This window comes from Gymnoscopelus braueri (genome assembly GCF_963280865.1).
Source record: "Gymnoscopelus braueri genome assembly, chromosome: 12".
Classification (NCBI taxonomy): Eukaryota; Metazoa; Chordata; class Actinopteri; order Myctophiformes; family Myctophidae; genus Gymnoscopelus; species Gymnoscopelus braueri.
Genome location: NC_137614.1, coordinates 28,389,897 through 28,402,873, shown reverse-complemented (window position 1 = coordinate 28,402,873; position 12,977 = coordinate 28,389,897). Strand labels below are relative to the sequence as shown.

The window sequence follows — 12,977 nt, the reverse complement described above, 5'->3', positions numbered from 1 at the left end:
CCTTATCCACTTAAGCCCTATATACTTTAGCTCACAACGCTATATATATTTATATGTGTTCCTACTGTATATTCTAAATATTTTCACTATTTTCAGGGGGATAACATAACATGTCCATAATATGGACGCCAGGTTGAAAGTGGTTAAAATAATTTGTTGAAAAGCTTCTACTAAGTATTGTGTACGTTTGTGCAATCTGTAGCTTTGCGATGAGCCAGAGCCACTATAAGGTGTCCGCACGCCGCTGGTTCACACTCGACGCCTTGGAGCTGGAGTACGACGGGACCAAAGCCATATTCAACGGCAGCCGGAGCATCTACGCCCCAGCCGAGTACTCCTACCACTGCGAGGCTGTCAGCAGCTTCCGTTGGCCTGCCCTGGTCCCGCGCTCAGCCAAAGACGCGGCTAATCAGTGGCGAGTCTCTTTTGAGGACTTCCAGGTGAGCTAAGTGCATTTTGGGCTTTGTTAACTCTCTCAGTGCCAATGAAAGAAAAAAAATATTGCGAACCATGCCAACTTTTTTCTTTTTTTTTTTCAAAGTAAAAAAAAAGTGCTTAGGAAGCGAGATACAGCCTTTTTAAGTTATAGGTTAAACCAGGGTCCCCACGGTCATGAAATTCCTGGAAATATTTTGAAATAAAAATGAAAAAAATCCAGTACTGGAAAAGGTTTGGAATTGATCAAAGGTCCTGGAATTTATCAAGGGTCCTGGAAAAATATTTGGCTATGCATTGTTTTTGGCTATTGATTTTGTTAACACAAAACATTTTCATGAACATGTATAACATTACACGAAATATGTAACATAAGTAGTTTTTCGCCGAACGGGCTGTGTGATGGCAGCCTAATGTATGTCTCAATTGTTAGGTTGCACTGCATAGGGTGCCAGGTTGGTGTCACGTGATAAAAAGAACAGAGCTACAAGCTCACAACGTGCTGCAGTGTGATGAGTAGTTAGCTTGTAGAGCTGTTCGTTTGTCACGTGACACCAACCTGGCAACTTGTGCAGGTTGTGTGTTTGCTGTCCCAACAAACAATTGCGAGCAACATGTGAATAGTCGGTGAAGCGTAAACGAACGCAGTTAAAATATATCTGTTGAACTAGTAGTATGATCCACAATGCCAGGGAAATGTTTGTTTAATAATTTGTGGCTTACAAATGAAAAGTTTAAAGACTGGGTAAAGCGAGAAGAGGACCCGAATAGAGCTGGCTGGTTTTACATAATTATGTTCATCCCTCCTTGTGTCTGACAGTATCCTCTTGTTGAAAACTTAATAGGAAAAACATAGGAAAACCTACAACAAAAGTGTAATTTAAAATATCCTTGCATCCTTCATTACTTTTAAATTCATAAATGGGGCAAATGCAAGGCAATATTATTAAAAAAAAAAAATCATACGGATGCCATAATGAGTCTTGTATTGCAGTGAGCTATGCCCTAATTTTGCACGAAATTTTGAATGGAATTGTACCATTCTATATTCTATGCTTTATTTTTGCTACACTGCCTATCTTTGGGCATTGTACATAGGAGTAAGAGACACATTATTGCGCTGAATGATTGTTATATAGGCCTGGAAATTGGGCTAAATATTCTGGAAAAGTGTTGGAAAAGTTTTGGAAATTCATTGCTAAAAATGTGTGGGGACCCTGTTAAACAAAGAGTGGATGGAGCTGCAAATCTTCAGATAATGATATCTTGGGTTCTGAACACTTTTTTCCAAAAAAAAAAAACTTTTTTTATTTTTTTTTAAACTCGGGATTTCTCGTTCTGGCACTGAGGGTATAACCCTAAAACTCGGGATAACTCGGGGTCTGGCACTGAGAGAGTTAATACAATTACACCAAAGGATCCAATGTTAGCCATTGTAGTATTTTCTTATGTATCCGCCTTCCTTACATTCTGCTCCATGTTGACACCTCAACCCTTCACATTCACCTCTCTCCATCCATCCATCCACAGATCCAGGGCTTTAACGTGACAGGAAGTGACTTCTCCTATGCCAGCGACTGTGCGAGCTTTTTCACCCCGGGCATCTGGATGGGACTGATGACCAGCTTCCTCATGGTGCTGGTGCTCACCTACGGCCTGCATATGATCATGCAGCTCCGCACCATGGACCGCTTCGACGACCCCAAGGGCCCGGCCATCTCTGTGCCCCTGACGGATTAACCCCCCCAGGTTATGCAGCGTGCACGGAGCATTTCCCTGCTTAAGCCTGATTTATATGCGCGCTGGTGTCACGCACGGAAGATAGCATATCTACAAGCTCACAACGCATGATGTGTTGTAAGTTTGTAGATTGGCTAATGTCCGCACGCAACCAAGCATAAAAAAGGTATCATCTGTCATTGGACAATCTGTTGCATTCCGTATCTCCCTTCTCTCTCTCTCTCTGTCTCTGTCCTCTCCTACTGCATTCCTGTACTTTCACACTTCCTTCTTCTCTTCCATACATTCCACTCTTCCATCCATCTGTAGGTAGATATACTAATCACATACTGGTATTGACCATATTCACACAGACACTTATGTCATAGTTGGGGAGTCTGGGGTGTATGGCAGAACAGCAAAGGGGCCATTCTGTGAATAGGGTCAATTGTCAAAAAGTAGTTTTATTCAGATTTTGAAAGGGGGAATCTTGGTATAGTCTACATGATGCAACATCATTGCTATCCTGTTCATATTGTAAAAGATACACTCTGAAAGTAATGTGAAGATTCTAAAATGTTTAGTCAGGATGAATAATTATCACCCAAAGGGATATCATGTGTACATAGAGGGACAAAATATATGACTTGACATGTGTCATGTTAAAAAGCTATTTATTTGTGAATTTGTGTTTGTGTTTTTTGACCTATGCTTCATAGTGTTTGTGTTTACAGTAGTCTCTGTGTGAAGATATGTGGAAAAATTGCAAATTAAAGATCCATAACTAAGTTTGCTAAAGCTGAGCTCACACAAAATCCTAACCGATTTTGAAATCGGGTTGCGTCACGTAGATACGGATAATCTTATAAGATTATTTTCTCTGTACTCTTAAACGCACTACAAGATTGTGGCATTGAAGTACTGTTGATCATGGGCAGATTTGGATGAAGAAACGAATGTGAGTCAACCTGGATAGATGATCTAAAGTAACGGTTTGAACTTAACATAACTTAACAACTTGACAATAGATCAATTTCATATCGGCTCAGCAATTGTTTATGGGATTTGTTTTTATTTTTGCAAGCATTGTAATGAGCTACAGTATAATGGCTCATATTTATCATGACTGAACAAAGCACCGGACTGTTTAAGGGGGGGGAAAGATTTTTTTTCTGTTAATTTATGTTTTATATGATTTGAGTTGTAGTGAATGTTATTGATGAGAGGTCTTGATTGTGGTTCTGTGTTGTACTACTGCTGCTGTGAACCCAGTAAAACATATGTGGAGATTTACCATGTATCTCAACCACTTTGTGTCCCGTATTGTTTCCTGTATTACAAATTAATTGAAAATGACTTCCTTTAAAGTACCTCCTCTCTGGTAGTTAGTAGTTATTTGACAACAGAAGTAGGACGGTGATATCAGTTAAAATTAAGCTGTTCATTTTTTTTGATTTCCTATCGTTTAATAATTATTGTATTCCGTGTACTAAGGTTCCCACAAAATGTGACTTTAATGGGCTACTAAGTAGCCTACATTCATTAATTATTTACTGTAACATCCACAGTTACAGGTAAACATGGGTGAAATTCATGTTTGTGCAGGTTCTCAACATTGCTGTAAAAAAAAAACTAAAGTCACATTATATTGTGCTTACAGTTACAGGTAGATGTTTCTGTTTATGAAGTTAACTGTAGGCTTAACAGGACCTATCCATTGTATCACAGAAGCTCTGACCAAGATCCTTCCAGACTTCATGGCTAGTTTGCAGGTATTCCAACTGCCTGCTGTGTGGTCCTAGTCACATCAACATTTATATAAGGAAAGGGTTGCACTCGGAAAAAGTCAATTTGCTTAGTTTTAATAGTTTATGTGCCATAACACAAAACAGTTTCGGCCGTCCGGCCTTCATCAGTGTGTACAAATTATACCATTCATTCCCTATTTGAAGAGACAGGGTATATTACCAGGCAAGTCTCATTCCTAATTAACACTTACTAATCACTGATGTCACCAACACCTGATATCACATTATGTAGATTGAAATTATGAAGTGTATTGTAGACATAACAATAAAAAAAGAACAAAAACACTAATCTGTCTTGATACATTACATCATAACCATGGTTATTATCACTGAGAATTATGTTCTTCACCGCTAATAAATCAGTTGAAACCATTAATTGACAAAAAGGCAATTGTGATTTTTCTTTCTAGACCCCAGCATCTGCAGAAAGAAATAGACAAAATACATTTAGACATTATGTAGAAAAATATATTGTCACCGTTGATCATCCTTTGATAGCAAATTTCATTACATTTATGGACATTAACCCATTTAAAGTGTTTAAATTTGTGGTAAACGGTAAACCTAGTGTGTATCTCATGTGAATTTGGTTATTCATAAGGGGTATACTTTAGTGTAGGTGTATTTTCTGGTAGAATGCATAGAAAACCACTGCAGAATATGCTATACTTTGAAAATGACTACTTATGTTTTGTAAGCAGCAGGTACGTGTGCTGTATGCTCAAATGCGACAAGATTATGTTGTATATTACTGTTATGTCACTTTCCCTTAGAAGATGACGGTACCCCCATGGCAAATTCCAGGTGTGTGTGAAGCAGCTCAAAACAGCCTGGAAGATACTTACACTGGCATGTGTAAGCCAACTCCATGTACTTGTAAGTGTCGCCACAGGGGTCTCCAAACACTGAGTTGTTCACATGGACAGTACAGTTATTTTTTCCATTACAGCTGTGGATGCAGGAAAGGAAGGCCATGAATGATCACCAGTATATGAATAATACTTGACTCATGTAAGCAATCTAGAGGTGATCTGAGATGGTCATAAAAATCACTCGTATCCTTACTACACTGCTCAAACTGATATTAATCTGTAATGAAGTGTGAAGCAACACCTTTCTGCGACTTCGGTCAACTTTGGTCTTGAGCAGTCAACCCTTTGGACATCGGAAGAAGGACGTCCCATGGAGCATGTGGTGCGGTCACGCCGACCATAATCTGCACCGTGCACAGCAATTATCTGCCCTTCATCTGAGAGGAGGAAGAGTGAAATACACAGGCAGAGAGAGAGACAGATGGAGACAATTTCAGTCCTTCCAAGTCGACCATCCCACCCATGACCCCAGGACCCTTTAAAATTGCATTATAAAACAAAAAGTGAGACGCCAGAGGATTTTTAAGGTGCAAGGCCACCAGTGGCAGACAATACAGAGCACAAAAAAGGTGTTGGGGTGTGTGTGTGTGTGTGTGTGTGTGTGTGTGTGTGTGTGTGTGTGTGTGTGTGTGTGTGTGTGTGTGTGTGTGTGTGTGTGTGTGTGTGTGTGTGTGTGTGTGTGTGTGTGTGTGTGTGTGTGTGTGTGTGTGTGTGTGTGCTTAAAGGAAAAGGACATGACTTACCACAATATAGGTGGGCCACAGACCACTCACATGCCACAACAGAAACTGTGAAAGGATAATGATTTAGATTACATTTAGATCACTTTCAGTCATTATTCAAGAATATTTCCTATTCAGTTCAATTTAATTATTTCGATACAAGCACATGTATTCTACTGACTTGCTGGGAGACAAGTGTGGGTGGAATCCAGGTATTTATGGATGCCAGGACAGGGGTCAGAAGAATGGAAGACATCGACGTTCAGTTCACACACTTTCTTACCATTACACCTGGGGGAAGAACAAACATGTTCATTCTGTACAATGTACATACAGTACATGTAATCAATGTACTGTTATCATTAAAATTATACTAATACACCACTACAAACTACAGTTACTTGCATATCTATATTATACAAAAGATACATTAACTAATGTATCTTTTGTAATAATTACATACATAAATATAGTAATTAGAATCAGCTCTAACTTCACAATATGTTTTTATTAAAGTGATGAACACGTTAATGCATTACTAATTACATCTACAATTCAATAATGTGACTATGAAATGGGCCCTACTGCATAATGAGTAGCATACCTTTATATTTGGTACTGTAAGTATATACTGTATTTGATGCCAATAATCTTTACTCAAGTAGGAGTAGATTTTCGAATACAGGACTTTTGCAGTGTTTCTACATTGTATTGCTACTTTTGCTAAAAAATAACTAAAAAGAAGAGGAAAAAAAAGAATGACAGTACTTTTGCTACCACTGCTGTATGTTCTATTTGAGCATATTTCTACACCAAACCATTCTATAGTTATTCAGGACAGGTGTCCAAAACATATTTGCTCACTCACTGATTGATTGATTGATTGATGTACTTTATTTAGTAAGACATGAGAATAGTACATGACAGTACATAACAGTACATGGAAGTACAAATTCACAATACAAGGTCTACTAAACTGGAAAACTCATTAAGCACTGAGCTTGTTTAAGATGAGAACCCCATGCACACAAATCATGATGATAATCACTTGTAATCGATCAAAGATTAAAGAAGTGCTGAGATTTTTTTAGAAACAGCCTGGCCAGAAATAGCTACAATAACAGCTGCAACTACCAAATTAATTAATTACAAAGTCAGTAAATTCCGAAAGCAACATAAACGTGCCATCATTTATCAAAACTACAGGACTATCATTAATACAAGCATAAAAAGCCCAACTGAACATTTGAATCTTTTTTTTCACCTCATGTGATAATTTTAATGTTATTGGAAATGTGTACCTTTCGGCAAGGACATCCAGTGTGGCCGTTTGAGAGCAGGCTGTGTTATCAAGCTGAGCTTGAGATTTGCCCTCAGTGCAAGTCTGTCTATCTGTACGTCCAAACAATGCTTTTTCAACACTGATCACTCCATTGTCTGTTACACAGAAAACATTGATGTATCAAATATTGTTTGTCATTCTGTCATCCGTTTATATAGGATGGAGTGTAATAAAAGTATTAATCATACCACAACTTAGGCGGTGAACGTTTAGAATATCACAGGTGATGACTCTTTCTGTATGGAAAGAACACAGATGGTACATGCTGATACATTCTGTCCTGCATGTTTTCTCTTAGTAATCTTTTCCCCTGTCATTCAATGTCTTTCGCACACACACACACACACACACACACACACACACACACACACACACACACACACACACACACACACACACACACACACACACACACACACACAGTCATTTGCATACATTACATGTAGTCTACATTATACTGTATATACCTTCACCGCCTGCATTTGCCACCATACAGAAAGCCGCTGCCACAACTGCAAAACAAATGTGTCACTATATCAGGTTCTATCAAGCCTTGATGCACTCAAGATACAGTACGTTTTTCTTTTTTGTTTGTCCATGCTCCTGTTTATTACCCTTAATGTGATAGACATTCACAATTACACATCCACTTAATTTGTTTACTAAAATCAATGATTTTACATTTTGGCATTTACGGTAGCAGACGTTCTTATCCAAAATCAAGTTCTCCAAACTAACTAGGATACCAAGTAAACATCAAACCTATATCATCTCTCTAAACAACATACTTAGCATTTGTGGACAAACAAACAGTACATGTCAATCTAAATAACATACATATATGTATTGTATATACATTACAAGTAGCCAACATACAGTAATTATCTGCATCTATCAAAATAGGCAACAAGATTGAAAGGCAGTATCTTTGAACAACCCATTGTTCCATTCAAACAATGAATAATACCCACCAAAAAAGCTTAATTCTTTGAACAATCACCATGGCAATGGTCAAACATTAGCAATATTATGATCTCTAAGCTATGAAGGAACCAAGAGGATCTCCAAAAAAAAAACAGTTAATGTAAGTGAGGAACCGCTTTCATACAATCAACATCCAGAGCATTCTACCTTCATTTAAAGCATAGTATTATTATAATGCTCAACCAGTAATTTGTACTGTATACTGATACTCACACAGAGAAGTGGTAATACGGAGCATGGCTTCAAAAAAGGCAGTGACACAAATACTGACTCAAATTGACTCTCACTATTTATACAGTGAGCCAGGTCCACTTATATATGTTATGCTTTCTAAGGCTTTGCACAATAGATTGTAATCTGAACACATAATAAGGTACTGGTTTTCAAAGTGAGGTCCGAGGACCCCCAGGGGCCCTTGAGGGGGTTCCAAAAGGGGTCTCCAGATACATGAGGAACCGTTTAAACACTTAAACTCTCTTGTATCTTTTGGCCATTCGAAAATAGCCTGATATACAAGTTCATAACGCATCGCAATGTGACGTGTTTTGAGCTTTTAGATTTTTGAAATATGTTGACAAAATGTTCTCTGGCACTAACTCTTTTCAGATGGGGCATATCTATTTGGGGGTCCTTGACATGAAAATGTTTGAGAACCACAATGTGCTATGAGGAATGTATTCATGTATCCTGGTTTATTATCCAAAATGATGTCACGCAACATTTTCAATTTGATTTAAAACGTATATAAAAATATTTAGAAAATTGCAGATCTACAAGCTCACAACGAGGTGCATCGCGACGGGTTGTGAGCTTGTTGATCGGCTATTTTCAAACAGCCTAAGTATATAGGGCTGAAGTCCTTAATGTATGTTTTGTAATAATAATCAATATCTACAAAGTAACTGGTAGCCAAGGTTGTCAAATGATTGTAGTGGAGTATTACAATATTTGCCTCTGAGATGTAATGGGGTAGAAGTACTGTAAATGTATTGAGAATTGGAAATACTCTAGAAAAGTAAGAAATACCTCAAAATTGTACTAAGTACAGCACTCGAGTACATGTATTTAGTTACTTTCCACCACTGCAAAGAACCATGTGCTCACCATCATTGTTCCTACCAGGAACAGGAGAGATAGCAGAGATGGAGCTCGCTGGTGCTGCTCTGTTCATAGAACATTTCTCCCTTCTTTACCTTCTCACATGACCCCGTCACAAAACAATGGAAATCAGTAATAGACAAGGCTGGAAAAACTAATGATTCATGTGTGTCTTGAACTGTGTGAGAAACACATGTGGAAATCCACAAGCTTTGAGTGATGTGTCGACAGAAATCAATGTCACTGGCTGTTCAGGAGACACGCGGGAGTCCTTGCATCTTTGGTGTTTCACAAAGCTGCAATCTTAGGAGGTACATTGACCTCATGAGACCATTGATTGAGTGGCGTAAGGTAACAAAGTACATTTACTCAAGTACAATTTCTAGGTATATTTACTTGACTGGAGTATTTCCAATTTTCAATACTTACTTCTACTCCACTACGTCTCAGAAGCAAATATTGTACTTTTACTCCATTACAATTATTTGCATTTACTTTGCATATATAGATTATTATATTAGAAAACATACATTAACCACTTTAGCCCTATTTTATACCTAGGCTATTTGAAAATAGCCGATCTACAAGCTCACAACGCGTCACAATGTGGCGCGTTGTGAGCTTGTAGATCTGCTATTTTGTAGATCTGCTATATTTTTACTCAAGAAACATTTTGAACACAGGCCTTTTACTTGTAACAGAGTATTTTTGTATTGTGGTATTGCTACTTCTACTTAAGTAAAATATCTGAGTACTTCTTCCACCACTGACCTCATGAGACCATTGATTGAGTGGTGCAGAACAGAGCTTGACAAATAATGTTATCATTTAGTCCAGTTGACATGATCCAGCTGACATGCATAAGGCACACGGCAATAAGCCTGCCCACTAAAACATTTGCCCCCTGACAAAGGTCACTGAATAGATCAAATGTACAGTGTAGACCATCTGCACTCATATTCATGTGTTATGCAGTGTGTCCACCAGGCCCTACAATGAGGCTGTCTGTTCAGTGGCGATCCTTTGGCCTGCATCCAGCGCCCCGCTTCTGTGGAATGAATCAACACCACCACCATTGAGAACACTCATGACCGCAATGCATGGATGTAGCACATGCACGCATACAAATGCATGCAGAGTAGACATGCAAAAATACGATACAAATCAGGAAATTACTGCATTTTCCCCCTTTTCCAACTTAGAGAGATGATCTCAGACTATAGACTCTAAGTCTACACAGTATGTTTGTTTACATGTCCAGACATTATTACCTTGCCATAACTAAATCATGCAACCCTTTGTCAATAGCATAATTGACATAAATGATGTAATAAATAAGCTGAAACCAGGAAATAGCTACGGTATATAGCCAGCACAAAGTTAGCCTGGCATTGCCAGACTAATATCACTGCGTAGATATTAGTGTGGAATCTCTGTGTGGAACCTGCATTACCAAGGGGTGAATTCAAAAATAAATAAACCTGCCCCATATTTGGCCCTGATTGGTGCCCCACAACTTCGGGGGCAGGGAAATATAATTACAACCGATCGGTTGCACAAACTGGCTGACTATGTGTGAATTGAAGGTCAGAGATCAATCTGAAAGAAGCCATTAGCCAGCACAAGTTCATCGCCCACGTATGTGCCCTCTTCAGTGAGTGGTGACCTGCTATGCACAGACAAGATCAGCTCATGACTCATACTCAAGAAACTGCCCAACCAGGAGAGGAGGACTACTGATTACTTTGGCGATGCTGATCAGCAACCACAAAATACTACCAGCGATGGCCCAAAGAGTATAGGGAGATCAATGTATTGTATAACCACTACAATCTCCCATCTTTACTGAAGGAGGCCACACGGAAGAGATTCCAGGTTGGCAAGCCTCCAACTACTTACCATGTGGAAGATGACACACCATTAGGGGAAAGTTTCAGCAAAACAGTTCCTGTCAAACAGGATAAAAAATGAGCTGACTGTCTATCTCACCAAGGAGGCTACACGGAAGAGATTCCAGAGTCGCTGGATTGAATTCACTGACACTGATCTGGTCTTTTGTCTTGCAACCCGATCAGCTATGCAAGGATACCTATACACGTACTTCATCATCAGGAACAAGAATTAGATTATCAGTAGTGCATGCACTTGGTAAGGTGATGGCTGCAGCCTTACAAGGGGTTCTATGCCTTCTCTGTAGCTGACAGGACATTTTTCTGGTGGGCATTGATGATGACGTGGCAGATGGAGATCCTTCAATTAACATGGTGACAAAACTGTGTAATGGAAGATGCCATCAAGACTAGTTTCATTACTGTTTATTTTGTTTGTGTATTTATACTTGCTCATTTCTTGTTTTCATACATTTTATGTGCACTATGCAGTTTATTATTCTTTATTTTAAATGATAATTATATATTTTTTCCATAATGTATGCAAATGATACTAAAAAGGAAAAGTTGCATAAGTCAGTCATTGGAAGAGATTAATGTATGAACATCCAAAGAGAGACAGACTCTCAGATCACCTAGAGTATATCAATTTATTAGCAAAAATACTAATGCTAATGAGAAAAGGTTGCATGACTGCACCATGGTAATAGATTAATTTCTGGACATCACAAACATGGACTTATACTCTTGGATTACCTTTCAAAGCAAAATCATAGTGTCTAGTAATAATTAGCTAATTATGCAAATTACGCAAACTATAACCACAACAGTAGAAAATGGAGATATCTTTATTTGACTTTCTAAGAACCAAAATAATAAAAAAATGTACCACTCAACAAAGATGAATAAGTGACAATTATGGCCGATTTTATGGCCAGGAGTCATTTTTTACGATTAAAAACAAATGGTTGGAATGGATTCAGGACTCCCCAAAAACCCATAATTGGACATCCCACCCGTTCATATTGGCCAATTTATTTTTTTTCAGTTTTTTGCCCAGGCCCTCCGGGTACCCCCACTTTGATTGGCTCCCATGACATTTCCCATGGGAGTTGAGTTCGAACAAATTGAGAGGCGTTAAGAGAGGTGTTCACACTGATAAGAACCAGTATGCGCGCACAGGCCGGCACCAAATGAAACCCATTCTGTCAGGTCTCGCTAGGACGCGTCTCACTAGCCACTAGCCAACACACAAGAGGAGGCTGAATGAACTGAAACCAGCGCACCCCGAAACGATATGTTAGTTATTGATTGCATGAAACAATCAACTGTGCGTCCAGTCTCAATGTTGGTAAACAAATAATTGGTCTATTGGTAAGCATTTATTTTGCAGATTGGTAAAAAAAAAAGGCTAACTTTCCCTAACTACATTGCTTTAATAAATATTCTGTAAAACCTCTGTAATATTAGAAGTTAATGCATTCAAACGTGTGTGTGTGTGTGTGTGTGTGTGTGTGTGTGTGTGTGTGTGTGTGTGTGTGTGTGTGTGTGTGTGTGTGTGTGCGTGCGTGCGCGTGCATGTGTTTCTAAGTATGGTCTATCCATGGAAATGAGTGACGTCAGTACAATGTGCATAAGTATGATACAGTAAGTTATTACCAAGGAAACCCCAAGACCCTTATCAGCCTATCGCACAGCGAACCATGGAGAGCTACAGTAATACAGTATACCACCCACTGCATTCAATGTTGGTATGGACTTGCATAGTAACATCTCATCCTTTTCGGGGCCTTCATAGGGTGATCTGACGAAGAACCCAGCCGACCAACATCTTTTCTTAGTTGCTACAAATAAATATGCCATGTGAGAAAGTGTGCAGGTTCTCTTGATGGTTTTTCAACCCATAACCTGTTAAAAGATGTGCATGTGACAAAGAGACCTTGTTTGTCCATACCTTGTCTCTCATGTCAACCATAAACCATGCAATGATTTTTAGCTGACATTGAGTCAGTTATTCGGGTTATGATGAGACTAAAAAGAGTAAAGTGAGGGTATTATGTATCATTGATACTTTCAGTGCAAGAGGTGTTTTGGCATGTTGCAGATGT

The 12,977-nt window shown here is 38.8% G+C and overlaps 2 protein-coding genes across 2 annotated transcripts in view; one reads left to right on the top strand and one right to left on the bottom strand.

Moving 5' to 3' along the window:
* Positions 1-3,460, top strand: part of LOC308096468 (V-type proton ATPase subunit S1-like) — a 7,282-nt gene extending 3,822 nt beyond the window's left edge. The window contains exons 5-6 of the mRNA XM_080443888.1: positions 203-440; positions 1,966-3,460. Coding sequence (XP_080300014.1) covers positions 203-440; positions 1,966-2,175 — 448 coding nt within the window. The 3' untranslated portion in view covers positions 2,176-3,460. The remainder of the gene's footprint in view (positions 1-202; positions 441-1,965) is intronic.
* Positions 3,461-4,307: 847 nt separating this feature from the next.
* Positions 4,308-7,406, bottom strand: LOC308096131 (L-rhamnose-binding lectin SML-like). Its single transcript, XM_080443429.1, has 8 exons — positions 7,366-7,406; positions 7,087-7,134; positions 6,858-6,993; positions 5,738-5,847; positions 5,578-5,622; positions 5,076-5,211; positions 4,808-4,911; positions 4,308-4,382 (listed from the first exon to the last, which is right to left on the bottom strand). Exons 1-8 carry the CDS (start codon positions 7,388-7,390, stop codon positions 4,369-4,371), a joined length of 618 nt encoding a protein of 205 aa, XP_080299555.1. The 5' UTR covers positions 7,391-7,406; the 3' UTR covers positions 4,308-4,368.
* Between the last annotated feature and the right edge of the window lie 5,571 nt (positions 7,407-12,977).

What these genes read in the sequence shown, in the direction of transcription:
- LOC308096131 (XM_080443429.1), bottom strand. Translation starts at nt 7,390, where the DNA reads ATGGTGGCAAATGCAGGCGGTGAAG. An exon ending in CTGGATGTCCTTGCCGAAAG is followed by an intron (nt 5,848 to 6,857) that starts GTACACATTTCC and finishes TTCTTCCCCCAG; the next exon opens with GTGTAATGGTAAGAAAGTGT. An exon ending in CCACACTTGTCTCCCAGCAA is followed by an intron (nt 5,623 to 5,737) that starts GTCAGTAGAATA and finishes ATCCTTTCACAG; the next exon opens with TTTCTGTTGTGGCATGTGAG.